The 26,288-nt window shown below is 43.0% G+C and overlaps 2 protein-coding genes across 7 annotated transcripts in view; both read left to right on the top strand.

The window, feature by feature from the left end:
- LOC6038927 overlaps window positions 1–26,288 on the top strand; it is a 200,808-nt gene that overhangs the window by 32,097 nt on the left and 142,423 nt on the right. The gene's annotated exons all lie outside the window — the stretch shown is intronic.
- LOC119766866 (proteasome-associated ATPase-like) lies at window positions 8,941–10,333 on the top strand. The gene is made up of 3 exons (XM_038253096.1): window positions 8,941–8,951; window positions 9,174–9,400; window positions 9,787–10,333. Exons 2-3 carry the CDS (start codon window positions 9,278–9,280, stop codon window positions 10,183–10,185), a joined length of 522 nt encoding a protein of 173 aa, XP_038109024.1. The 5' UTR covers window positions 8,941–8,951; window positions 9,174–9,277; the 3' UTR covers window positions 10,186–10,333.

Raw genomic sequence — 26,288 nt, 5'->3', positions numbered from 1 at the left:
CTCCAGAAGTTACATCCACGAGCCGTGGAAGATAAGTGGGAGCTATCTTTCCTCGCTTCGCAACTTCTCAAAGGCCCCTATCATGCTGATCAATACCGGCGCCGGCCACGACCAGTGGTAGAGTCACGGGAAAGGGGATGGGAATGTTAGTCCGATACTTGAGTGATAGAGACCGCCCAATCGACTGCTTCTCCGACAAAGTATCACATGAGTTTTGAGGGGGTTAGTAGATGGGTATGAGGTCAGGATTCACGAGTGGCAGTGATGTGACCATGAGCATTTTGTTTATCGGTTGAAAATTTTAAATCTTAGGCAGCCGGCTGCGGAAAGATAGATAATTGATTATTTAAAAAGTTTTTTTTATCGAACGCGTGCCAGCCGAGCAGTATTGCTGGACTTATCAGTATATTTTTACTGTTTTTACAATTTAGATAACGCGAGCAAATTTCAAAAATAGTAAATTAATGACGCTTTACTCTTCATAAAATCGATAGTTTGATGAGTTAATACTAAAACTGCCAGTTGGAATAAATTTTTACAATCATTTATGAAAATTATCGCGAAAAAAAAAAGGACTGCGCGTTCCCAGAAGCACTGCACTTATGATGTCATTATTCAATTATAATAACCAATCACCACATGCACACAAACAGCGACACAAAAGAAATGAAAATGAGCAAGCAAAAACAAGACAGCGCGTCGTCCTCGTGGTCAGCGCACTAATCACTCAAAAAAGATAGTATTCCAATTTGTCCATAATTAAACTTTTTTTTACTGAGCCAGGATACAGTCATTTTTATGTTTATGCGAAGTTAAAAAAATCTGTTTAATTTTTGGCATTTTATTGAACTTTATTTCAAAAGAATAAAGAATACATTTTTTCGCAAATTCGAAATTCGGCTGACAAACACCGAAATCTTAAACATAAAAAATCATACAACTACATCAATCTTTTTCATTTCCCTCTGACTTCAGCCATCACACATGATAGGGGAACTATACCCTTTCTCAGCCTATTTCTATTATCGGCCTATCAGCACTTTGATCATGAATTACAGCTTATATAAAGTGTTTTTGACTGTTCCAAAGTAATAAATAGCTCAAATAAAAGTGAGCAAGCAACTCTCCATTGTTGAAACATCTGAAAATGTTGATTTAAAAGCAGAAAACGGCAAAAGTGATTAGAATTGGTCGAACGGCTTAGTGTGATTAAAATGGGTATATTTCCCCTAGTTCGATTGACCTCTCGATAAATGAACTGATATTGCCCCACCAACACACACTCCTCCACGCCGAAGAATTTCGCCTTGAGTGCCTCTTTCGACCCAACAGATGCCGGCTCTGCTCGCACATACTCATAATACCACCCATAATACCCAAAGCTCGCCACGATATCGAGAAGCTTTCGAACGAAAGTAAATCGCTGGGAATCTCACCAGCTGCAATTATCCATCGGTTGAAGAGAGGGCACAGTAAAAACAACTCATTTTGGAATTTGTTGGGTTTTGAACCCAGATCCTCAGCGTTTGTGAGTTTCTTTTTTTTCACAGTGCTCTTGGCATGCCAATAAGAGAACATTTTGCCTTCTGAGGCATTATTATAAGAATTTAATTAACCTCATGTTGGCAGCAGCTTTTCAAGAGTGGAAGCAATTTTCGGACTTGATTTTCCCTCCCGTTCCACGCACCCTTCCGTAGTTATTTTCACCACCCAACTCGACTGTTGAAATTCGTGGTGGCGGCTGCTGCTGCTGTATCGAAACTTGATTATTCTATCAAATGTGTTTTGTTGAAAGCTCTTGAAGGAAGAAGGAACCAGCCGGTATCGAAGAGGAGGCCAGATGTACTCTTGAGAGGGGGGACCACCCTGCTTTTCCGCCCAAATTTATGAAAGAGCGTAAAATGTTCGGTCTACCGTAGCTGGTTTGGTTGAAAACTGAAATGAACAAACTTTGCCTGTGGCGTGTGTACAATATTGCTAACGCGTGCAAAATATTGAAGCTTATTGCACCGCGGCGTAATTAATGAGCTTGGATTGCATTGAATTGGGCTGTTGTGTGATAATTAGACTTGTTTTATTTACCTGTGACTAATATTAGGTTGATAAGCAGAATATTTGCGGTGAATGTGGGTGGCATATTTGCACCATAATTGGGTCGAATAAAGGTTTGTTGGTTTTACCTTGGCTTTTTGATTACATATTTGAATGCCATTGGAATCTTGGTTTGAAAATTAATAAACAATTCGTTTGAATAACAATTCTTTAAGCATGAAACATCTACAAATCTTACATTCAATCTCTTCTGTGAACTTTGACACACCGCGTCTCAAAAAGAAATAACTCTTTTTGGTCCATCACAGATTCCCATAAAGTTAACAAAAAAAATCACTCCTCCAGCCTTTCGACCAACCATAATAAACACATCTCGCACATGAAAACAGTACCGCAACGCGTAATTAGATAAATTTCGAAGATTTATGCCAACACTTTTTTGTAAACTTTTACTCATTTTTTTTCTTGTTGGTTTTGTTTGCTTCCCCCAAGCTTTTGCGCTGTTTATGCTGCAGCAGACTCTGCCGCACACGCACAAGCAAGATGAAAGCCCACAGAAATGAGCCCATAAATCATGCCAACATACTTTGGGCTGTTGTTGTTTTTTTTGTTTCTTTTTTTCTCTCGACCATAAAAGGTGAGAAAGTGGCGTTGGCCCCTAAAATGTTCTTAACGTAGGGAAAACAGAGTCCGGGTCATGCTTGCTTGCTGCACTTATTTCTTCATTACTCTTGAAGATCACAGGAAAGGGAAAAGGCGAAAAGAATAAAAAACTATAAGGAAGAAGATTCCGACCTGGAAATGAGAGTTTCCCTCCCCCCCACCCACATTTTGGTTGAGGAACGTAACTTTCTGGTTTTTATCACATTGTGTCGCTGTTGTGACATCTTGGCACATGTAGATTTTGCGGGGAAAAAACGGGGAATCATTGTTGCTCTGTTTTAGTACAAGATTTGTTATAAATTTCTGAAAAGCACATAAGAATTGTGTTGATATATTACCTTATCCAAGCAGTTATTTTTTTTAAGCGACTGATACATTCACTCCAGGAACTCGAGCAAGTCAGTTTAATTTCCCTAAGTGATTCCGGAGCACGATAACGCGAAAATCTGGGGGGTAGTAATGTTGAAGTTTTATGAAGTCCACTTGAAGTTGAAGTGTACCGTTTATCTTTTTAGCTACTTGTAACTTTTGCAAAGTTCGATGATTACGTTAGGATGAACACCAAATCAATTATCAACTTTAAGCATCTCTATTAGTGTGTCCCAAAAAAGGCGATGTGGCGGAATCTTCGGACTCACCAGGATTTCGATAGGTTTTTGCCTTGTTTTTGTTGTGACGTAAGTGCCATGACGAAGAAATGTACCCATTTGAGTGCTGAAATTAGAACTTTTCAGCATTTATTTTGAAAATTTTTGCTATTCGATTCTGTTATTTTTGGTACAGAAAAGTAGGCTATTTCGTCGTTCAAGAATGACAGGAAAAGTAAGTAGTTTCACGACGGAATTGCAAAAAAAAAAACAAAAAATTGAAGAGCTGAGAAAATTCTCTATATTTTGCTTTTTTGAACTTTGTTGATACGACCCTTAGTTTCTGAAATATTGCCATGCAAAGGTTAAAAAACTGGAAAATTGATGTTTTCCAAGTCTCACCCAAACAACCCACTATTTTCTAACGTCGATATCTCAGCAACTAATGGTCCGATTAACAATGTTAAAGCATGAAACATTCGTGAAAACGATCTTTTCAAAAACAATATTTTCAATTTTTTTGAATCAAGACTAATACTTCAAATGGGCCAAATATTCAATATTACGCCCTTTCAAAAAAGTAGCCTAAAAATGGCTATAACTTGAAAACAGCGCACTTTATCAAAATTTCTTTAAAACAATTAAAGGAAAAATGTTGTTGAAAATTGTTTGCGACCGATATTTAGATTTTTTGAAAAAATAACAATTGATTAAAAAATTCATGACTCGCTCAAAAATGTTTTGCACAACTTGGAAATTTCTGAAAAGTTGGCATTGGATGCCCTCTTAAACATATAAAAAAATAAAAATAGTATTTTTTAGTAAATCAATTTTTAGTGACAAAAAGTTAAACAAATAATCACCATTTTTTTACCGTGTATTTTTTTTACAGTGTTGTCCGTATCCGTACCCACAACTTTGCTGAAGACACCAAATCGATCAAAAAATTCCTTCAAAAGATACAGATTGTTGAATTTTCATACATCATTTTTGTATGGACAGCTGCCAAATTTGTAAGGAAAATTATATGGACAAACTAATGATGCAAAATGGTTTCTATGGGCAAACCGAAGGCACCAAAAAAGTTTCAGTCGGATTAAAAAATACAAAAAAAAAATCGAATGACCGAAATCTGAGAGAACTGCTTTTTTGGAAAATCATTCAATCATTAATGGTGTTATTGATGTGTTATTCTTACTTAATTAAAAAATCAACAGTCTAAACTTAATTTGTTATTAATTTTTATTGCTTAATTTTACTTTAACTATGGAAAAATTTTATTGTTTATTTTGTTTTGAAAAATATGGTCAGAACAATGAGAAAATTTTGATTAATTTTCCAAGGATATTATTTCGGCCATGAATGTGTGTTTTATACCAAAACTTTTTTAAAAAGTGAAAAATTTGAAAGTATATTTTTAAATTTTTTATTGCTTTTTATTTTGCTAAATAAGGCCAGAACATTGGGAAATTATGTCAAGGACATTATTTTAGTTGTAAAAAGTGGTCGAAATGCAAAAAAAAAAATTTAAAGTAAAAATTATTGATAAAGATTTTTTAAATTATTGTAAAATGGCCATTTTCATCAATTTTCGTTAACAGATTTTTAACCAAAAATAAAAAAAAGTTGAAAAATAAAAATTTCAGGCCATGGTTTCATTATTAGAAAAGTTTTTTAAAGGGCATTATACTCCTGTCCAGATGTTTTGCAATCATAGTTTTCCTAAAGTTTTGACGAAAATATTGTCGATTGTTTTTATTTAGTTGATAAGACTATTATTACCATTTGAAATATTTCAGTTTCATGAATAAATATTTCCCCCCTTATTTTTCGAACCAATTCTGAATGGGAGAACGACATAAACTTTGAAAAATATTTGCAACGGCCTAACTGTGACTTTATTAAAAAAAATATCTTATAATGACTGTAACTTGAAAACGGTGCACTTTATCAAAATTTCACTTAGGTACTTTTTGATTGCAAATTCGATTTAATCAAAAAATTAAATTGAAAAATTTTTGCGACCGATATTTGGAATTTTCGACAAAAAAAAATCAGTATTGATTCAAAAATTGACAACTGGTATAAATTTTTGCACATTCTGGAAATTTCTGTATATTTTTTTTCAGTGTAGTCCTTAGCCATATCTACAACTCTGCCGTAGACACCAAGTTGATCAAAAATTTCCTTCCAAAGATACAGAGTTTTGAATTTTCATGTATCATTTTTGTATGGACAGCTGCCAAATTTGTATGGAAAATTATATGGGCAAACTAATGATGCAAAATGGCTTTTTTGGGCATACCGAAGGCACCAACAATGTTTCACTTTTTTGAAATCTCAACCCCCCCCCCTCCTCACCTTGTGGACAATTGTCCATACAAAAAAAAAACCTTTTTGTATGGAGCGTGGACAATCGACAATCGTGGACAATTAGTTAACAAAAATCAACCTAGCTTCTGAATTGCACCAGCTAAGATTTCAAGTGATTTTGTAGCATTTACTCAGCAAGGAAGGCAAAACCCTCTCTCTCAAGCTCGCAGCTGAAAAGCTCATTACGCCATCCACCCCCCCCCTGCGGGAGCTGTTGATCCCACGAGGGTGTCCGTGAGCTTTCCGCGCTGGCAGCGAGGTAATCCCTTGCAAAACGTGGGATTCGCGTGGCAGCTTCGCCTTGGTGTCTTCCACGTGGTGTAAGGGGAGATTTTTTTTTTCAAAGATATCTGTTTCCCTTTTTTTGTGTTGAGAATTTCTAATTCCAAAGTGATTCCAAATTATAATATTTTTAGTCAAAATAGCAAAATCTCCCCTAGCCAAGAACCAGCACCCTGAATCAACAGCATCTTGCTAAGTAAATCCATCGTGAATCGTCGATGTGTCTTTTTTCCCAAGAAAAGCTGATTAAATCGTCAATAAAGAGGGCGGATTTCCATTTTTGCCGATGCTTATTTATCCACTGAATTGAACTCGCGACGTAGGTTAGATGACACCTTTTCAAAGGCATCGTAACTCTCGAATGTTATTTCAAGCTTAGCTTTTTTCTGTAACCACATGTAAATTTGTGCCATAAAATGCACGTGGCAGAGTGATTCAGCAGAAAATTCGCACTCACACTTCAAAGCTGCGATAACAACTTCTTGAGTGATGCATTGAGTTTTATTCGGCGAATTTTGGAAGGATTTATTGGAATTATGGAAATGAAAAAGAATTGAAACACATTTTGCCGGTTCTTTTTGTTTACAGATTTCCCAAGTATATTACTAGGATTATAAAAGCTTAGAACAATGTTTCACGCAAATCTTTTTTTCGATTTTGCGTGTTTTCATGTGGAAAACAAAAAGGTCTCCTTTCAACCTTTCAACAAATTAGTTTATAAGTATGTCAAATGCATCATTTTATCCTAATAAAAATTGCTTTTCTTAAATATTGCTTAATAGACGTACACATAACGACTAGCCCCACTTTAACATAGCCCCCCTGAGGTAAGCTCGATCATCCTATCACGCACTTGCGTAGCCTTAAAACATTAGCCATTATTCAACCACGTTCACGCGATTAGGTCAACTGGTTGTTAAATTAAATAACAATTCGCTACCACCGTTGAGAATTAATGACCAACGATCGACGACGACATGACACGACACGACACAAGGCAAATTGAACAATCTTTTCTTTTATCCGATTAATCGCCCTTTTCTCACACAGCTCCTCAGCTCCTCATTTTCCGAAAGAAGACACGACACACACAACGATTGGTGATGACCTCGTCAACTTATCGTGACCCCAAACAAAAAGAACACGCACACAATGTTGCTTCGCCGCGATCGTTGCCTGCATTATTGCCCAATTTCATGCCAATAAAAGGTGGAGAGTACCTACTGGTCGGTCAGCGACCGTTTAGGTGTGTCGGCCCGAAGAAGTCATCAACCGTCTCGTCGTTGATCTGCCCGAGCTGACGAGCGACGAACCTGCTGCTGCGTTGATGCATCGCATTGGTGCGCGTGCAGAAGATTTGGCTGTGTGAACAATTAAATAAATGCGCGCACATTATTGTTTTTCTCTTTCTCTCGAACAAGCTCTTTACAGTTTGAGCACGGGATTGTTTCGATTTATTTTGGCAACAGACTTGAACACTAGCCCACGGAATGTGTAATATTTATAAATTTCTGAAATTTACCATTTTATAAATTCCACAAATTCGAGCATTATTCTTTAAGCTTTTGACCCTTTCAGTAAAACCTTTTCTATTCAGAAAATTACAACTATTGTTAATCTGTTCTAGTTCAAAACGTGAATCGTGATATGAGGCTTCAACAATTATGTCGTCGTTGTCGTGCTATCTTATCTGATGTGCATTTTTTGGGCCAAATTGAGTTAAGAACGCCATTTTGTGCAACCTCTCTCAATGCTTTACTTTTTGACCTTCACATATCCCCAAAATTCGATTTCAATCCTGAGATATTCAAAATAAAAAAAAAAAAACTCTGTCATTGTTTTCACTCTTCATATGAAAGTTGTTATTTTGGCATACCATTAAAATTGCAGTAAGTGCGACAACTCGCCAAAGGGATTTCAGGTCAGAACGCGTTTGACACACGCAGTGTTGCAAATGAGTGATAAAAAAGCTATCAATAGATTATCTCTGCACCAAAAATATCCGAGAGTATAGTGGCCGTCACTATAGCTTGTGAGGTCTCTTCTTGTGTCTCGTGATTCCCAGCGATGTCATTCTCTCTCTATCACTCTTCCCCTTTTCCTCGACTATGCGCTCTCACCGCTGAGTCTCTCAATCTCTCCAAAAACTGCAATGAGAGAACGCGAGATGGCGATTATTATCCGACCACGTATGACGTCCCGTCAAACTGCGTTTGCGAAATTGGTTTTGTGGCGGCTTTTGTGGTTAAACGCTTTTGCGGTAGGATGATCGTGGAATGAGAGAGAAAAGGAAAATGTCAATCGCGAGTGGGCAAACACGAAAACGTGTTCGGCTATGTTCGGCGCTGAGAGTTTCAATGAAGAGAGAAGAGCAGTTGTATTTGAGGCATGAATATTCAGGCGGAATAATTGTAGGACACACGTACTTGCCCGACTACCGCAAACGGGACTGGGCCATTCGGCAGAAAATTATTCGGCAGAATGACATTCGGCGGAAAGCCGAACGGCAGAAAAACAATCGGCGGAATGGGTCATTCGGCAGAAAAGGTCATTCGGCAGAAAATACATTTGGCAGAAAAGCTTGTTCAGCAGAAAATCAATTGGCAGAATGTCATTAGGCGGAATGGTACAAATGGCAGAATAACTCGTTAGGCCGAATAAGTCGTTTGGCAGAATGTCGTTGAGCGGAATAGTACAAAAGGCAGAAAAGATCATTGAGCCGAATAAGTCGTTTAGCAGAAAACCATTCGGCAGAATCTATGTTTAGTAGAAAATCATAATAATCAAATTAAAAAAAAAAAACAACAATTCGTTTAACTCAAAATCTAACTAGCCTTTCAAAGGCCAAAAAGTACCCATTTTAGCGAAACTACCCAATGAAAGCTACTCGAGCCAACTTAGTTTTGTTTTGGAAGTGTAGGTGTCGCATGGCCGAAACACTGAGCTGTCAAAATTGGACTTAATTTTTTTTGGAGCTGCTCAGCAAACGATTCGGTTTGTCGCGTAATTTTCTCCGGCAAAAAAACGGTTCTGTGGCCGTTCCGGACGCTAAAATTCCGTTCCATATTGAGAACTGGCCAAATAGAATCATCGGACACTGGATTTTCGTGTCCGGAACGACTACGGAACCGTTTTATTACCCTCGTTTTTGCCCCGGATTCGGTTTGCTTTCCGGCGCTGTTACGACATCGACGCAGTTAATAATTAATTATTTAGCTAGGCCACCAAAGGAAACTGTGTCGAAGATTTGCCGTAATCCACGCCGCATTAAGCTCGTGATAATCAACTGGAGATTGGGCAGTTCATCGAGATTTGCGACCATGTTTAGGCAGGAAAGGAAATCCTCGGCTACTGTGACTGTTCTGAGCCGCTTCGCACTCAACTCCTCTGGCACCGGTCTACCTACGTCCTGCTCAAACATCGACAGTTCCCGCCGTGAACTAGTAATTTTGGAATCAAATCATCGCTGACCAGACGCCCGCCTTTTCCTGGTAGAACTCGCACACCACCGACTCCCTGCCCGCCGCAAAAAACGCATGGTCTTGTCTAGACGCATCCGTCCTTCGACCATCCTACTGACCTGGCCAGCGGGTTCCCATCAAACGCCAACCCAAACTCCTGTTCACCGTTCCGTCATCTGGCCTTTAGCACCAGTGCCACCACCAAACACCGCTGCTTCCCAGCCTGTCCGCCCCAGACGTGTGTCCGAGTTTGCGAACAACCGAGAATCTGCTACTACCACTTAAGCGTAGAGTACAGAATCGTCCTGGGAACGTAAGTTCATCGAACATCCAATAGATTTTAAGACATACCACCTTCTCTCCTCCAGCGCAGGCATGCAGGACATCGGTCGGAGCGATCGAAGCACTTCAAGATGGAGGTTTTGTCCAAGCTGGTAAACACGAGCTTCGAGGATTCTGTTGGAATAGACAAGATCTTGAGCGATGTGAGCGAGTTGTTGCTGCACGTGAAGCATCCGGAGGTTTATCGGCACATTGGATTGCCGTCGCCGCGTGGATTTCTGCCGCACGGACCTCCTGGCTCGGGGAAATCGTTTCAGCTGGTGACGTCCGGTACGTTGTCACCAATCGAGAACGACGCGGTTGGTAACCTGGATGAAGTCAAACAGTGTGGCAGGCAAACAGTTGACAACGTTCGACTCGTAGAAGTGAGAATGATGAACAAATCGGCCGCTCCACTGCTGTTCCGCGATTCTGATGTAGAATAATCCCAATTTTAATCAAAGTCGTCCAAAAGTGTAGATCGAGCCGCAGATAGCGCTGCATCATCCGTTCAAGTAAAGCTGAGCGTTCAAGCAGCAGGTCAACCTAATCAATTTCTAGAACGGGAACGATTTCGCTTTTAATTTTGTGTAAATACAGTTCGAATAAAGAATTTCGTGTAAATCAAATTTATTAATTTTTGTTTCTTACACTCTATCACTATATCACGACGGAAAGACCTCTTTCAATGCACCGGTTCTGGGATGATTCGCCTCTGGGATGATTCGCTACCGCTGGCGCGCATCGCCAGTGCCATCAAGGATTGCGGCTGGATCGACCTGGACAATGTTCCGCTAATGGTCGCCAACACGCTATCCAGCTCGTGGGATCGCTTGTTTGCAGGGACATCCAAGCTTGCCGTGGAAAATCTGTGCCACAGCGCCAAGGACATCGGCCTGTGGGGCATCTTCTTCATGTCCGATCCACTCAAGTACGAAATATGCTGTTTGACCTGCAGGACCAGGATGCTGTTGTGCATGATGGTTACTGACAGCGAAGTTGACCACGACAAGAACCTAATCATAACGAACATGCTGCAGCAGCTGGGGGCTCGACGCCAATCTGCGAGGACATTGGCCGCCTGATCTTGTGCGACAACCGCCGGATCCGCTGCACGAGCTGAAGCACCAACACCGAAGGCCGGGGCAGGCCCGTGAACAGAATCGGCAGCATAATCCTTGCGTTCTACCTCCAGTGGCTCATGAAGCTCTTGTAGAACGAACTCTCCGGCAGGGGCCGCGGGTTTGTTGTCATCGAAGATCTGAGGGCTCACCTTGGTCGAGGCGCACTTTTCTGGAGAGGCAATCGTTTAGTTTTCATCCTCAGCCACCCCAGCTGATACGTCGGCCGAGGACGGGAGAAATCTGCGGAAATGAACAAATGTTTACTGGATCATTCAAACCTTAAAATCTAGCCGCAACTGTTTAAAAAATTAAGCTTAATTTAAACTAAAATCGATTTCGGAATAGTTTTTTGTTGGCAAAAACAATTCGATTCGTGGTTTATTTACTTTGTCGGACTGCTCGAATAAAATCAAAACATTTCAACAGTGTGACCAGTTTCGCGGAAAACTGCATGAACAAATATTTCATGGCAACCCTGACTGCATGAAAAAAATATATTCAGTCGAGCACGACGAGCAGAATGAGCGCGATCTGGCACGATTAGAGATCCTGGATCTTATTAGAGAACGGCCATCTCAAACCAAGAGTACCAATCGAAGCACTAAAACTGTCGAACGGAGGTACCAATCGAGCGAAAAACAACAACGATGAAGGTGCGATGAGCGAATATAGTGGAATTTGACGCGATATGATGCGATTTTTATCAAATCGCGAAGTGTCATTCCCCTCAGATCAGAAACTGTTTTTAATCGGTAAAAAGTTTTACATTAAAATTGAAATAAGGCTTTAGGACCCTATTCATTCCTTTATCGCAATACCAGTTAATAAATAAAAAAAAAACATTGATTTCTCGAATAAATGTTAATCAGTATTTATTTAGTAGGTGTATTTCAGAAGCAATAAGTAGTAACAATATAATGGATAAAAAGAAAAAAAACAGCTTTAGATTTCTGATCATTCGTTCTGATCAGGCTTTAGTGGAGATGGGCGTCAATAGCATCGAGATATTCAATGATGCGGAGTTTCTTGTAATCCTTGACCACATCCAAGAGTTGCTGGTTGTGATCAACCGCGTTCGGATCGACCGTTTTGAGTCCAGCTTGAATTTCGCAAACCTTGCCTTGAGCCGCCTTTTGTTCCAGTTGAAGAGCATTAATCAAGGGGATGATTCTTGACTTTTTGAAGCCCTGTCGAGCGAATCGCGCGTGCCAGCTTTCGTGTCCGTTAGTATCACGCGGCAAGCCAGCTTTAACGTTGGCGTTGACGCTCCACAACTTAGGATCGTACAAAGGAGCGACTTTTCCGCCCGTGGTCGGGTTTACACGGCCGTTCACGTAGATTGCGTCGACATAGTCCATCCATTGTTTGAGTTCTGGGGGTGTTATTTTCTGGAGTTCCATGAACGCTGATGAAAGAATTAACTATTTAGTTACAATTCTCAAGATATTTTAATTCGAAACTCACCATTCGGGATTTCTTTAGATGGCACAAAAGCAAGTGCCTTCACGCGACAGTAGTGCCGATACAGTTTGTAGTTATTGCTAACCTTCACCGCGCATTTGGTTTCAACGTTACGCCACAATGCTTGCGCAAAATGGAAAAAACACGTTGATTGCCTCACGTCGTGGAAAACTTGTCTGAACGCGTTAAGTTGAGCTTGCTCGAAATCAGTGTAGATGCGCTTGGGTCGGAATGAGATATTCATCCCGTTGGCAATAGTCAGGATGCTCTCCATGACAGCAATGTAGAGTTCCTCGCTTTTGGATGACATGAGAACATAAACTGCAGGAACGCTAGTGTCGTGGTTGGGTGCTACCGAGCAATGTAGTGTATACAGCTGACACAGAAGCGGCGAAAGTCCGAACGTGCCATCCCCTGTCCAGTACGTCGCACGTGCCATTCTGCGTAGATCTCCCTCCGTGGTGAAGAGGAACGCACACTGGCCTTTTTCGGATTTTACGCAGCCGTGGTAAAATTTATCACCGTCCAGAGATATGCGTAGGTTCTCTGGTACGCTCAACTCCGCGATGGTCTTCGGGTCTGCGGTGCAAGCTGTACGGGCTCGCTTAATTATTTGTCGTTGAGCGTTCTTCGACATGCGTGCCTGGGTCGCGTTAGAGACCCTAGCGCCGGCTTCGGAAGCTACGCGGGATGGGGCAGCCAGGCTTACTACAGCGTCCTCCTTCAAGAACTGGCGCAGCTTGAGGTCATCAACCTTCATTGGATCTGGTACGTGGCTGTGCGGAGTCAGCTTCCTGGGCTCGTGAATACCACCAGCTGCCACTGTGGTAACTGCCCGTCCGGCACAATACGAATCCGAATTTTTGCCATGCTTCCGATTCCGACATTCCCAATAGTGGGATTCATCACGCTGTAAAAGTAAAATTGAACATTATTTTTTTGGATATAATAGTTCTCGGAAAAGATCCCTATAAGTTTGTATGGATTTCAGTATTTTTTCTCAAGTAAGAAAATAGCGGTGAAAAATGAGGTTTTAAAACTTGTGCCATCCATAAACTACTCGAAAACATGAGTCAGAGGTATTCAAAAACAACTGACAGAAAGAATCTTGACTCAATGTTGCCAAACGAATGTACCATAAATGCAGTTAAGGTTATGCACGTGGTTTTCTAACCTCACTTTTTTGGCCTTAAGTTAAAGTCGGAAAAGTGACAAATTGTTTTCATTACAACTTACAGTTTTGTCCTTCACGTAGTAATACCCGTCGAGGTAAAGTAAATCTCGGCCGTTAGTTGTCTTCAAGATCCGGGAAGAAACAACTTCCGCCGTGGGATCTTTGGCTCCAACCGGGTTGTCGTCCGCATATGACTCCTCCAGCGTGGAATCTGTTTCTTCCGGAACATTTTCAGCATCTCCCTTTCTGGCGGTACTACTACCTCCCGGAATCCGTTTGGCCTCTTTGGTTGCTTCCTGTGTATCAACGTCATCGTCGGACCAGCTAGAGTCTGCTTGACTACAGGACTGATACTCATCGGAGTCATGGGACCTCGCCAAAATATCCGCTTCGGAATCCTGCGACCTCGCCGAGATGTTCAGCTCCGATTCCTGTGGCGTTTCCGAAATGTCAGCATCGGCCAACGATTCGGCTTGCAGCTTCTTCCGGTTGAGCTTTGTTCCTTGGCACGCCATTTTGCATCCGCTCACTGCAAAGATTTTCAACTGAATGACTGGAAAATTGACGGGCGTCCGATCGAAAACGAAAAATGGCGCGAATGAGGACTAAAGAAAACGGAGAAAATTTGCGCGGGAAGTTTTTTTTTTATTTATATGCACGGTTAACTGAACGTATAAAAATCAAAAATATGTTTTACTGAAAATAATAACAACTTGATTCTAAGTAATGTACAAATTTGAATTTTCAGTTGAACTATTTAATAAATATTATTGCATTTGAACACAACTTATAACCGCAAGAAATAATATTTGTTGCAAAACCGTTGTTGGGTGATTTTCTAGACTTAGCCAAATTTTGTCGATTTATGATTAACCCCAACATTTACTAAGTTTCAGTTTGTGTGTAAAGAAAAAGTTTTGATGGGCGAAGGAGGCGGATTGCGGCAATAAAAATTTCGGTAAGTAGCGTGAAAAATGGTACTGGCCACGGAACTGGCTCCAGAAGAACTTTTCTGACAACCGGAAGGCCAAACAGCTCCATCCCTCTTGCCAGGGAACTTATTCTGGATGGTCACGGAGCCGGCAAAAACATCCGAAGAGCCAAGAAGTATCCTCCCTCTTGCGCAGGGTACTTCTTCCGGATGATTTTGGCAGGTTCCGCGACCATCTGGAAGTAGTCCCCTGCACAAGAGAGAGGATGCGGTTTGGCCTTCCGGATGATCAGAGAACCGGCAAAAATCATCCGGAAAGAGTTCCTAGCGCAAGAGGAATGATGATTCTTGGCCTTCCGGAAGGTTGTTGTCGGTCCCGTAACCATATGAAACTAGTTCCTTGCACAAGAGGGAGGATACTTCTTGGCCTTTCGGATGTTTTTGCCGTCTCCGTGATCATCCGGAAGGATTTTCCATCGCAAAAGGGAGGGCTTTCTAAAAGTTTTTGCGGGTTCTGTGGCCCTACACTTTTCCAAGGAGGGAAACGCTAGGCGGAAAGATGAATTTACCCCAGTTAACTTATTTTTCTTCTTCAGATATTAGGCGACCCCCTGCGAGACTTTTTGCCGGGCACTTTTTGGAACCAGTTCACGTTCAAGAACCCGAAAAAGACAAAAACGGATGGTGCAAAGGTGGCGAGCAGGTGCTGAGGCGGAAGATTATCGCGTGGCGCAGTACAATGGCGACTACTTGCCGAGCGGATCGTGCAGGTTGCCGGTGCACTCCCTCACCAAGGATCATTGCACCGAGGACAAGCGGTTGAGCTTTAGGTGAGTCCCATTTTTTTAACTTCGTTGATCGGATTTTTGATATTCTTTTCGAAATTCCAGATTCCTTAAGACAAAAACGCAAACGCATGCGTGAGGCCAAGGCCAAGGATCGGGTGGCCGCCATAAAAGCTGCCGGCGGTGATCAGAATTCGATTCGATTCGTATCTGGAACGGCTGGACGTGCCTGGACGAAGCGACGACAACGCCGACGATTTTGACTACGAGGTGAACTTTATGAACGAGTTCGAACAGGAACTGGCCAAAAAGCGCGAGAAGAAGAAGGAGCGAGCGACTAACGTCATCGCAGGTAGGCTTGGCGGCTTGATTCCTGAAGCCTATTTGAGATTCACAATTTTGATGATTTCAGGAGGACGGCGAGGATGGTCTAGAAGATCAATTTCAGCATGATGGCGAACTACGACGTACCGACGCCGGTCCAGAAGTACGCAATTCAGATCTTCTTGAGCGGACGGGACGTGAAAGCCTGCAAATCTGTACGGTAGTAACAGAATCCAGAAGCATATGGGCAAGTTGGTCCGCTGCTGCCACGCCGGGTTGCCTAGACCCCTTGCTGGACGATGCAGACCGTAGGCTATTATACATGAGATTCGAGGACTACCAGAAGAGTTGCATCGAGTGCTTATTCGAAAATTGTGAAAATATATACTTAAGCATCAAATTTGTTGTATTTATTAATTCTAAAGTGAAATGAAACTTCAGTATTCAACAGCATTTTTCATTGTAAAATTTACAGCAAAACCCATAGTAAAAGCACCAACCATTTGGGACCATCCATAAACCGCATGGACAAGTGTTTTTTTCTTAACTTATTTTTATTAGGTCCTTTCAGGTGCTTGGACCAGGTTAGGACCGAGGGACAGTTCAAAATACATTATAATACATTACAAAAAGATGTTATTTTCCTCCATACTTGAAAATGTGCCACAGCTCAGTCGAACTGTAGCGCACCTCCTCTCCTTCCGCCGTGGGGGTGGTATCGGCGCCGGCGCCGTTATTTTGTTGACTGCTTCCTGCGGGCCGAGGGCGATCCGGCAGCGGAGGGAACTCCGGCGGCGTAAACGCCGGAACTGCTGGACTCTACTTTTTCGCCTTTCGTACCGGCGGTTTCGGATTCGATGATTGCTGCCGCATCCGGATGAAATCCGCACGCTGGGGGCAGCTTCGGTCCATGGCTTCGTGCGTTCCGTTGCAGTTGGTACACCTCTTCGGCTCGGCTTCATACACTTGGCAGTCGTCCGTCGTGTGGGGACCCCCACAGCTGTTGCACCTGGCCTTGAGGTGACAGTTCCTGGTTCCATGGCCCAGATGCAAGCAGTTCCTGCACTGGGTCACGTTCGGCCGCTTGTTCCGGTAGGCCTCCCACCGGATGATAGTGCTTGCCACTAGAGACCCTAAATAGGGAGACTGGTCTAAGCTGGCAACGTATGTTTTGAGCTTGGCAACACTGATAAGTTTTGGAAGGTTGAATATTACTTCTTTTATGATGTAATTTTACCTCAATTTAGACTGAAAAAGTGACATTACACCAGAAAAGTGGTTAAATTACACATTTCTAGAGGTAAAATTACACCTTTTTTCTGACATAAAAGATGTACCCCTTCCCAGATGTAATATTACCATGACTTTTTTCTGTGTAGTTTTTGAATTAAATAATTGTTTTTCGCCGAGGATATAAAATTGACTACAGAACTGATTCGCTAACTCGAATGGAACTGCATACGAATAAGGTCTTCTAGGCCCAGTGAAAAAAAAAAAAATAATAAAAATATTTCCATCAAAAGTGTCCATATGACATTGTGATCTTCCCCAAGGGATGCACCAATCTGAAGAAGCTCTCTGCAATGGCAAGCACTATCATCCGGTGGGAGGCCTACCGGAACAAGCGGCCGAACGTGACCCAGTGCAGGAACTGCTTGCATCTGGGCCATGGAACCAGGAACTGTCACCTCAAGGCCAGGTGCAACAGCTGTGGGGGTCCCCACACGACGGACGACTGCCAAGTGTATGAAGCCGAGCCGAAGAGGTGTACCAACTGCAACGGAACGCACGAAGCCATGGACCGAAGCTGCCCCCAGCGTGCGGATTTCATCCGGATGCGGCAGCAATCATCGAATCCGAAACCGCCGGTACGAAAGGCGAAAAAGTAGAGTCCAGCAGTTCCGGCGTTTACGCCGCCGGAGTTCCCTCCGCTGCCGGATCGCCCTCGGCCCGCAGGAAGCAGTCAACAAAATAACGGCGCCGGCGCCGATACCACCCCCACGGCGGAAGGAGAGGAGGTGCGCTACAGTTCGACTGAGCTGTGGCACATTTTCAAGTATGGAGGGAAAATAACATCTTTTTGTAATGTATTATAATGTATTTTGAACTGTCCCTCGGTCCTAACCTGGTCCAAGCACCTGAAAGGACCTAATAAAAATAAGTTAAGAAAAAAACACTTGTCCATGCGGTTTATGGATGGTCCCAAATGGTTGGTGCTTTTACTATGGGTTTTGCTGTAAATTTTACAATGAAAAATGCTGTTGAATACTGAAGTTTCATTTCACTTTAGAATTAATAAATACAACAAATTTGATGCTTAAGTATATATTTTCACAATTTTCGAATAAGCACTCGATGCAACTCTTCTGGTAGTCCTCGAATCTCATGTATAATAGCCTACGGTCTGCATCGTCCAGCAAGGGGTCTAGGCAACCCGGCGTGGCAGCAGCGGACCAACTTGCCCATATGCTTCTGGATTCTGTTACTACCGTACAGATTTGCAGGCTTTCACGTCCCGTCCGCTCAAGAAGATCTGAATTGCGTACTTCTGGACCGGCGTCGGTACGTCGTAGTTCGCCATCATGCTGAAATTGATCTTCTAGACCATCCTCGCCGTCCTCCTGAAATCATCAAAATTGTGAATCTCAAATAGGCTTCAGGAATCAAGCCGCCAAGCCTACCTGCGATGACGTTAGTCGCTCGCTCCTTCTTCTTCTCGCGCTTTTTGGCCAGTTCCTGTTCGAACTCGTTCATAAAGTTCACCTCGTAGTCAAAATCGTCGGCGTTGTCGTCGCTTCGTCCAGGCACGTCCAGCCGTTCCAGATACGAATCGAATCGAATTCTGATCACCGCCGGCAGCTTTTATGGCGGCCACCCGATCCTTGGCCTTGGCCTCACGCATGCGTTTGCGTTTTTGTCTTAAGGAATCTGGAATTTCGAAAAGAATATCAAAATCCGATCAACGAAGTTAAAAAATGGGACTCACCTAAAGCTCAACCGCTTGTCCTCGGTGCAATGATCCTTGGTGAGGGAGTGCACCGGCAACCTGCACGATCCGCTCGGCAAGTAGTCGCCATTGTACTGCGCCACGCGATAATCTTCCGCCTCAGCACCTGCTCGCCACCTTTGCACCATCCGTTTTTGTCTTTTTCGGGTTCTTGAACGTGAACTGGTTCCAAAAAGTGCCCGGCAAAAAGTCTCGCAGGGGGTCGCCTAATATCTGAAGAAGAAAAATAAGTTAACTGGGGTAAATTCATCTTTCCGCCTAGCGTTTCCTCCTTGGAAAAGTGTAGGGCCACAGAACCCGCAAAAACTTTTAGAAAGCCCTCCCTTTGCGATGGAAAATCCTTCCGGATGATCACGGAGACGGCAAAAACATCCGAAAGGCCAAGAAGTATCCTCCCTCTTGTGCAAGGAACTAGTTTCATATGGTTACGGGACCGACAACAACCTTCCGGAAGGCCAAGAATCATCATTCCTCTTGCGCTAGGAACTCTTTCCGGATGATTTTTGCCGGTTCTCTGATCATCCGGAAGGCCAAACCGCATCCTCTCTCTTGTGCAGGGGACTACTTCCAGATGGTCGCGGAACCTGCCAAAATCATCCGGAAGAAGTACCCTGCGCAAGAGGGAGGATACTTCTTGGCTCTTCGGATGTTTTTGCCGGCTCCGTGACCATCCAGAATAAGTTCCTGGCAAGAGGGATGGAGCTGTTTGGCCTTCCGGTTGTCAGAAAAGTTCTTCTGGAGCCAGTTCCGTGGCCAGTACCATTTTTCACGCTACTTACCGAAATTTTTATTGCCGCAATCCGCCTCCTTCGCCCATCAAAACTTTTTTCTTTACACACAAACTGAAACTTAGTAAATGTTGGGGTTAATCATAAATCGACAAAATTTGGCTAAGTCTAGAAAATCACCCAACAACGGTTTTGCAACAAATATTATTTCTTGCGGTTATAAGTTGTGTTCAAATGCAATAATATTTATTAAATAGTTCAACTGAAAATTCAAATTTGTACATTACTTAGAATCAAGTTGTTATTATTTTCAGTAAAACATATTTTTGATTTTTATACGTTCAGTTAACCGTGCATATAAATAAAAAAAAAACTTCCCGCGCAAATTTTCTCCGTTTTCTTTAGTCCTCATTCGCGCCATTTTTCGTTTTCGATCGGACGCCCGTCAATTTTCCAGTCATTCAGTTGAAAATCTTTGCAGTGAGCGGATGCAAAATGGCGTGCCAAGGAACAAAGCTCAACCGGAAGAAGCTGCAAGCCGAATCGTTGGCCGATGCTGACATTTCGGAAACGCCACAGGAATCGGAGCTGAACATCTCGGCGAGGTCGCAGGATTCCGAAGCGGATATTTTGGCGAGGTCCCATGACTCCGATGAGTATCAGTCCTGTAGTCAAGCAGACTCTAGCTGGTCCGACGATGACGTTGATACACAGGAAGCAACCAAAGAGGCCAAACGGATTCCGGGAGGTAGTAGTACCGCCAGAAAGGGAGATGCTGAAAATGTTCCGGAAGAAACAGATTCCACGCTGGAGGAGTCATATGCGGACGACAACCCGGTTGGAGCCAAAGATCCCACGGCGGAAGTTGTTTCTTCCCGGATCTTGAAGACAACTAACGGCCGAGATTTACTTTACCTCGACGGGTATTACTACGTGAAGGACAAAACTGTAAGTTGTAATGAAAACAATTTGTCACTTTTCCGACTTTAACTTAAGGCCAAAAAAGTGAGGTTAGAAAACCACGTGCATAACCTTAACTGCATTTATGGTACATTCGTTTGGCAACATTGAGTCAAGATTCTTTCTGTCAGTTGTTTTTGAATACCTCTGACTCATGTTTTCGAGTAGTTTATGGATGGCACAAGTTTTATAACCTCATTTTTCACCGCTATTTTCTTACTTGAGAAAAATACTGAAATCCATACAAACTTATAGGGATCTTTTCCGAGAACTATTATATCCAAAAAAATAATGTTCAATTTTACTTTTACAGCGTGATGAATCCCACTATTGGGAATGTCGGAATCGGAAGCATGGCAAAAATTCGGATTCGTATTGTGCCGGACGGGCAGTTACCACAGTGGCAGCTGGTGGTATTCACGAGCCCAGGAAGCTGACTCCGCACAGCCACGTACCAGATCCAATGAAGGTTGATGACCTCAAGCTGCGCCAGTTCTTGAAGGAGGACGCTGTAGTAAGCCTGGCTGCCCCATCCCGCGTAGCTTCCGAAGCCGGCGCTAGGGTCTCTAACGCGACCCAGGCACGCATGTCGAAGAACGCTCAACGACAAATAATTAAGCGAGCCCGTACAGCTTGCACCGCAGACCCGAAGACCATCGCGGAGTTGAGCGTACCAGAGAACCTACGCATATCTCTGGACGGTGATAAATTTTACCACGGCTGCGTAAAATCCGAAAAAGGCCAGTGTGCGTTCCTCTTCACCACGGAGGGAGATCTACGCAGAATGGCACGTGCGACGTACTGGACAGGGGATGGCACGTTCGGACTTTCGCCGCTTCTGTGTCAGCTGTATACACTACATTGCTCGGTAGCACCCAACCACGACACTAGCGTTCCTGCAGTTTATGTTCTCATGTCATCCAAAAGCGAGGAACTCTACATTGCTGTCATGGAGAGCATCCTGACTATTGCCAACGGGATGAATATCTCATTCCGACCCAAGCGCATCTACACTGATTTCGAGCAAGCTCAACTTAACGCGTTCAGACAAGTTTTCCACGACGTGAGGCAATCAACGTGTTTTTTCCATTTTGCGCAAGCATTGTGGCGTAACGTTGAAACCAAATGCGCGGTGAAGGTTAGCAATAACTACAAACTGTATCGGCACTACTGTCGCGTGAAGGCACTTGCTTTTGTGCCATCTAAAGAAATCCCGAATGGTGAGTTTCGAATTAAAATATCTTGAGAATTGTAACTAAATAGTTAATTCTTTCATCAGCGTTCATGGAACTCCAGAAAATAACACCCCCAGAACTCAAACAATGGATGGACTATGTCGACGCAATCTACGTGAACGGCCGTGTAAACCCGACCACGGGCGGAAAAGTCGCTCCTTTGTACGATCCTAAGTTGTGGAGCGTCAACGCCAACGTTAAAGCTGGCTTGCCGCGTGATACTAACGGACACGAAAGCTGGCACGCGCGATTCGCTCGACAGGGCTTCAAAAAGTCAAGAATCATCCCCTTGATTAATGCTCTTCAACTGGAACAAAAGGCGGCTCAAGGCAAGGTTTGCGAAATTCAAGCTGGACTCAAAACGGTCGATCCGAACGCGGTTGATCACAACCAGCAACTCTTGGATGTGGTCAAGGATTACAAGAAACTCCGCATCATTGAATATCTCGATGCTATTGACGCCCATCTCCACTAAAGCCTGATCAGAACGAATGATCAGAAATCTAAAGCTGTTTTTTTTTCTTTTTATCCATTATATTGTTACTACTTATTGCTTCTGAAATACACCTACTAAATAAATACTGATTAACATTTATTCGAGAAATCAATGTTTTTTTTTATTTATTAACTGGTATTGCGATAAAGGAATGAATAGGGTCCTAAAGCCTTATTTCAATTTTAATGTAAAACTTTTTACCGATTAAAAACAGTTTCTGATCTGAGGGGAATGACACTTCGCGATTTGATAAAAATCGCATCATATCGCGTCAAATTCCACTATATTCGCTCATCGCACCTTCATCGTTGTTGTTTTTCGCTCGATTGGTACCTCCGTTCGACAGTTTTAGTGCTTCGATTGGTACTCTTGGTTTGAGATGGCCGTTCTCTAATAAGATCCAGGATCTCTAATCGTGCCAGATCGCGCTCATTCTGCTCGTCGTGCTCGACTGAATATATTTTTTTCATGCAGTCAGGGTTGCCATGAAATATTTGTTCATGCAGTTTTCCGCGAAACTGGTCACACTGTTGAAATGTTTTGATTTTATTCGAGCAGTCCGACAAAGTAAATAAACCACGAATCGAATTGTTTTTGCCAACAAAAAACTATTCCGAAATCGATTTTAGTTTAAATTAAGCTTAATTTTTTAAACAGTTGCGGCTAGATTTTAAGGTTTGAATGATCCAGTAAACATTTGTTCATTTCCGCAGATTTCTCCCGTCCTCGGCCGACGTATCAGCTGGGGTGGCTGAGGATGAAAACTAAACGATTGCCTCTCCAGAAAAGTGCGCCTCGACCAAGGTGAGCCCTCAGATCTTCGATGACAACAAACCCGTGGCCCCTGCCGGAGAGTTCGTTCTACAAGAGCTTCATGAGCCACTGGAGGTAGAACGCAAGGATTATGCTGCCGATTCTGTTCACGGGCCTGCCCCGGCCTTCGGTGTTGGTGCTTCAGCTCGTGCAGCGGATCCGGCGGTTGTCGCACAAGATCAGGCGGCCAATGTCCTCGCAGATTGGCGTCGAGCCCCCAGCTGCTGCAGCATGTTCGTTATGATTAGGTTCTTGTCGTGGTCAACTTCGCTGTCAGTAACCATCATGCACAACAGCATCCTGGTCCTGCAGGTCAAACAGCATATTTCGTACTTGAGTGGATCGGACATGAAGAAGATGCCCCACAGGCCGATGTCCTTGGCGCTGTGGCACAGATTTTCCACGGCAAGCTTGGATGTCCCTGCAAACAAGCGATCCCACGAGCTGGATAGCGTGTTGGCGACCATTAGCGGAACATTGTCCAGGTCGATCCAGCCGCAATCCTTGATGGCACTGGCGATGCGCGCCAGCGGTAGCGAATCATCCCAGAGGCGAATCATCCCAGAACCGGTGCATTGAAAGAGGTCTTTCCGTCGTGATATAGTGATAGAGTGTAAGAAACAAAAATTAATAAATTTGATTTACACGAAATTCTTTATTCGAACTGTATTTACACAAAATTAAAAGCGAAATCGTTCCCGTTCTAGAAATTGATTAGGTTGACCTGCTGCTTGAACGCTCAGCTTTACTTGAACGGATGATGCAGCGCTATCTGCGGCTCGATCTACACTTTTGGACGACTTTGATTAAAATTGGGATTATTCTACATCAGAATCGCGGAACAGCAGTGGAGCGGCCGATTTGTTCATCATTCTCACTTCTACGAGTCGAACGTTGTCAACTGTTTGCCTGCCACACTGTTTGACTTCATCCAGGTTATCAACCGCGGCAATCTGGATGTCGGTGCAGCCGTTGAGCGCGTCGATACACTCGACCTATCGTTGGTATGGATGATAACCCGCGAACTGTCCGCCACCACCATCAAACCTTCTTCGGTTTGAACGATTCGAGCGACTTTTTCAGATAGGGTAGATTCCGCCGACGCACTCCAACATGGTTGCGTTCTACATGTCTTCAATGTTGAACATCTGCAGATGCTCGTCCGAGCCGTCCTCCTTGTCCTGCGCTCCACCCTTGTACTGAATTGGACATCTGCTTGTGCACCTGGACAAACTCGGGCGTGGGCAGTAGGTCCAACCGGATGTCGTGCATGACCACGCAGAAAATTCCCGGCAGATCGGCGTCCTACAAGTGTGCAAACAAGAAGAAGAACGACAATGTTAGTTACGGCTGGAGAGAGGCGACAGAGCACGCGTTAGTCCTCACTGTCGGGAAGTCCTTTATCACTGGAGTGGCAACGACAGTCCGTCGGGATTTGTGGTCGAGCAGCTGAGCGGTGGCGTATCCGGCGGGGCTTGTGCTCAAAAGTACTGCTTATATTTCCACCAGCCGTGGCCACCGTAATAACTGCTTAAATCGGTACTGCCGGACCAGTTCTGTTTTTTCTACTGGTCGTTGTTATGGTGCTGTATTCACCTCCGCCACTCGAGCTCGAGTTTGTGCTGCTTTTGACCGAGATGCTACTTGCGGTACTATTTCACGAGTTTCTACTGCTACTTCCACCGGAATACTTCTGCTCTGACTCGCGGCACTGCTCGTGCCCGTACTGGTTGCGGTCGTGGCCGTGGATGCAGAACTACCGATTCAACCGGCCAGCTCACTGATTAGGTTGTTCGTAGTCTTGATGACGTTCACCGTCACCAATGATGACCACCAGCGGGTTGGACGAGGACGACGTAGGAACCATTTTGTTGACCGTAGACTTAAGCGCCGCGACCGTAAAACTTTTGCCGGTGGAGGTGTTGTTGTTGGAGGAGTTTCAGACTTGATTCCCTCTTGCCAGGCTAAGATTCAAGAGCGACTGCTGCAGACACATGGCCATGAGATTCGTCTCTGCAAATGAGGAACTGTGCAGACGAATAGTGTTGACTAACAACATCTAGGACAGACGTTCCCAAATTTCTTTTCCGCACCACCTGCCAAAAATAATAACAGATTAGGATTGTTTCTTTAAACATACCTTTAAATTACTTGCAATAATTGAGATGCCCTGACGAGCTGTGATCATCTTCTACAGATTATGACTTCCTGCAGGAAACCCGGATGAAGAAAGGGAGCCAACAGGAACTTCCGAAGGGGCAGAGGTTTGGAAAACTTTCGAAAACGGAACTAAATAATGTTTTGTTTTGACAACGCTCAGCTGGACTGAATTGCTTTCACTGTAATTGACAAACGCACATTGGTGTGTTCGTTTTCACACTTTCCCATACTGATTTTTTTGTTCAACTACGATTACACTTTTTTTGGTTATCATATCGAACTTAAAATTTATAGGCAAAAGTGCGAACACAAACTCAGCGAAGTGAGTTTGTCGGTTAGTGTGTTTGCAGCACAAAAAAAAAAACAAGACAAGCGGCTGAAACTTGCATGAAAGTTTCGTACACGCTTATGCAAGAATAATGGAAATTTTACGTCCAAACAAACAATAACAAAAGTTTTAAACTTGCATGAAAATATCGTTAATTTACTATTTTTGATTTTTCCGCCAAATGACTTTGTCTGCCAAATAATATTCTGCCGTATGATATATTCTGCTTAATGATCTTTTCGGCCATTTGTTTGTCTGCCTTATGTACTTTTCTGCTATATGAACATTTCTGCCTTATGTACTTTTCTGCCAATCGACGTTCCGCCAAATGACCCTGTCTGCCATTTGACCTTTTCTGCCGAACATTTTTCTGCCATGTGTACTTTTCCGCCAAATGTACTGTCTGCCGAATGTTTGTCTGCCGAATGACCTTTTCTGCCTTTTGGTTGTCTGCCGAACGTCATTCCGCCGACCGTCATTCTGCCGAATGGCCCAGTCCCCTTCGAATTAGGTACAAAATTGGCAATATATTCCTTTTTATAAGCCGTACCTCAGCAACTAGAGGTGCATTGAAAAAACAAACGAAAAATTCAAAATTTTCGCAAACATTTTGAAGAAAAGCACCTCACCCAAACTTCTGTAAATTACTTTTTGATTCCAAAACCAATTTTAATCTAAAAATTGTTTCGACCGTGTTTTCAGAGTTTTTTCAAAGTTTAGATCTTTTCCAAAAACTGGCAGCTCTTTTTTTTGTCTTTTTGGAGTCATTGCTCAAAAATTGTCTTTTTAAACCTACACAATGTTTGAAATAATGAAATTTTTAAATTTATTTTTATGTTCAAATGTCAAATGTGCTTATTTTTTAAGTGTATGTTTTTTCCTCCAGAATTGTCCTTACAGGTTTGCCCACCACTTCAAATTGCTCTGAAATTTTGTTCTCAAAGTTGATTTTTATTGATTGATTTCTAAAATGGGTCATATGACCCAATTATCAAAATTTGTCAAACTTGCCTATAATTTTCG

Source organism: Culex quinquefasciatus, chromosome 2, assembly GCF_015732765.1.
Source record: "Culex quinquefasciatus strain JHB chromosome 2, VPISU_Cqui_1.0_pri_paternal, whole genome shotgun sequence".
Taxonomy (NCBI): domain Eukaryota; kingdom Metazoa; phylum Arthropoda; class Insecta; order Diptera; family Culicidae; genus Culex; species Culex quinquefasciatus.
Note: the sequence above shows the minus strand (reverse complement) of the source record. Positions and strands in the feature narration are given on the sequence as shown.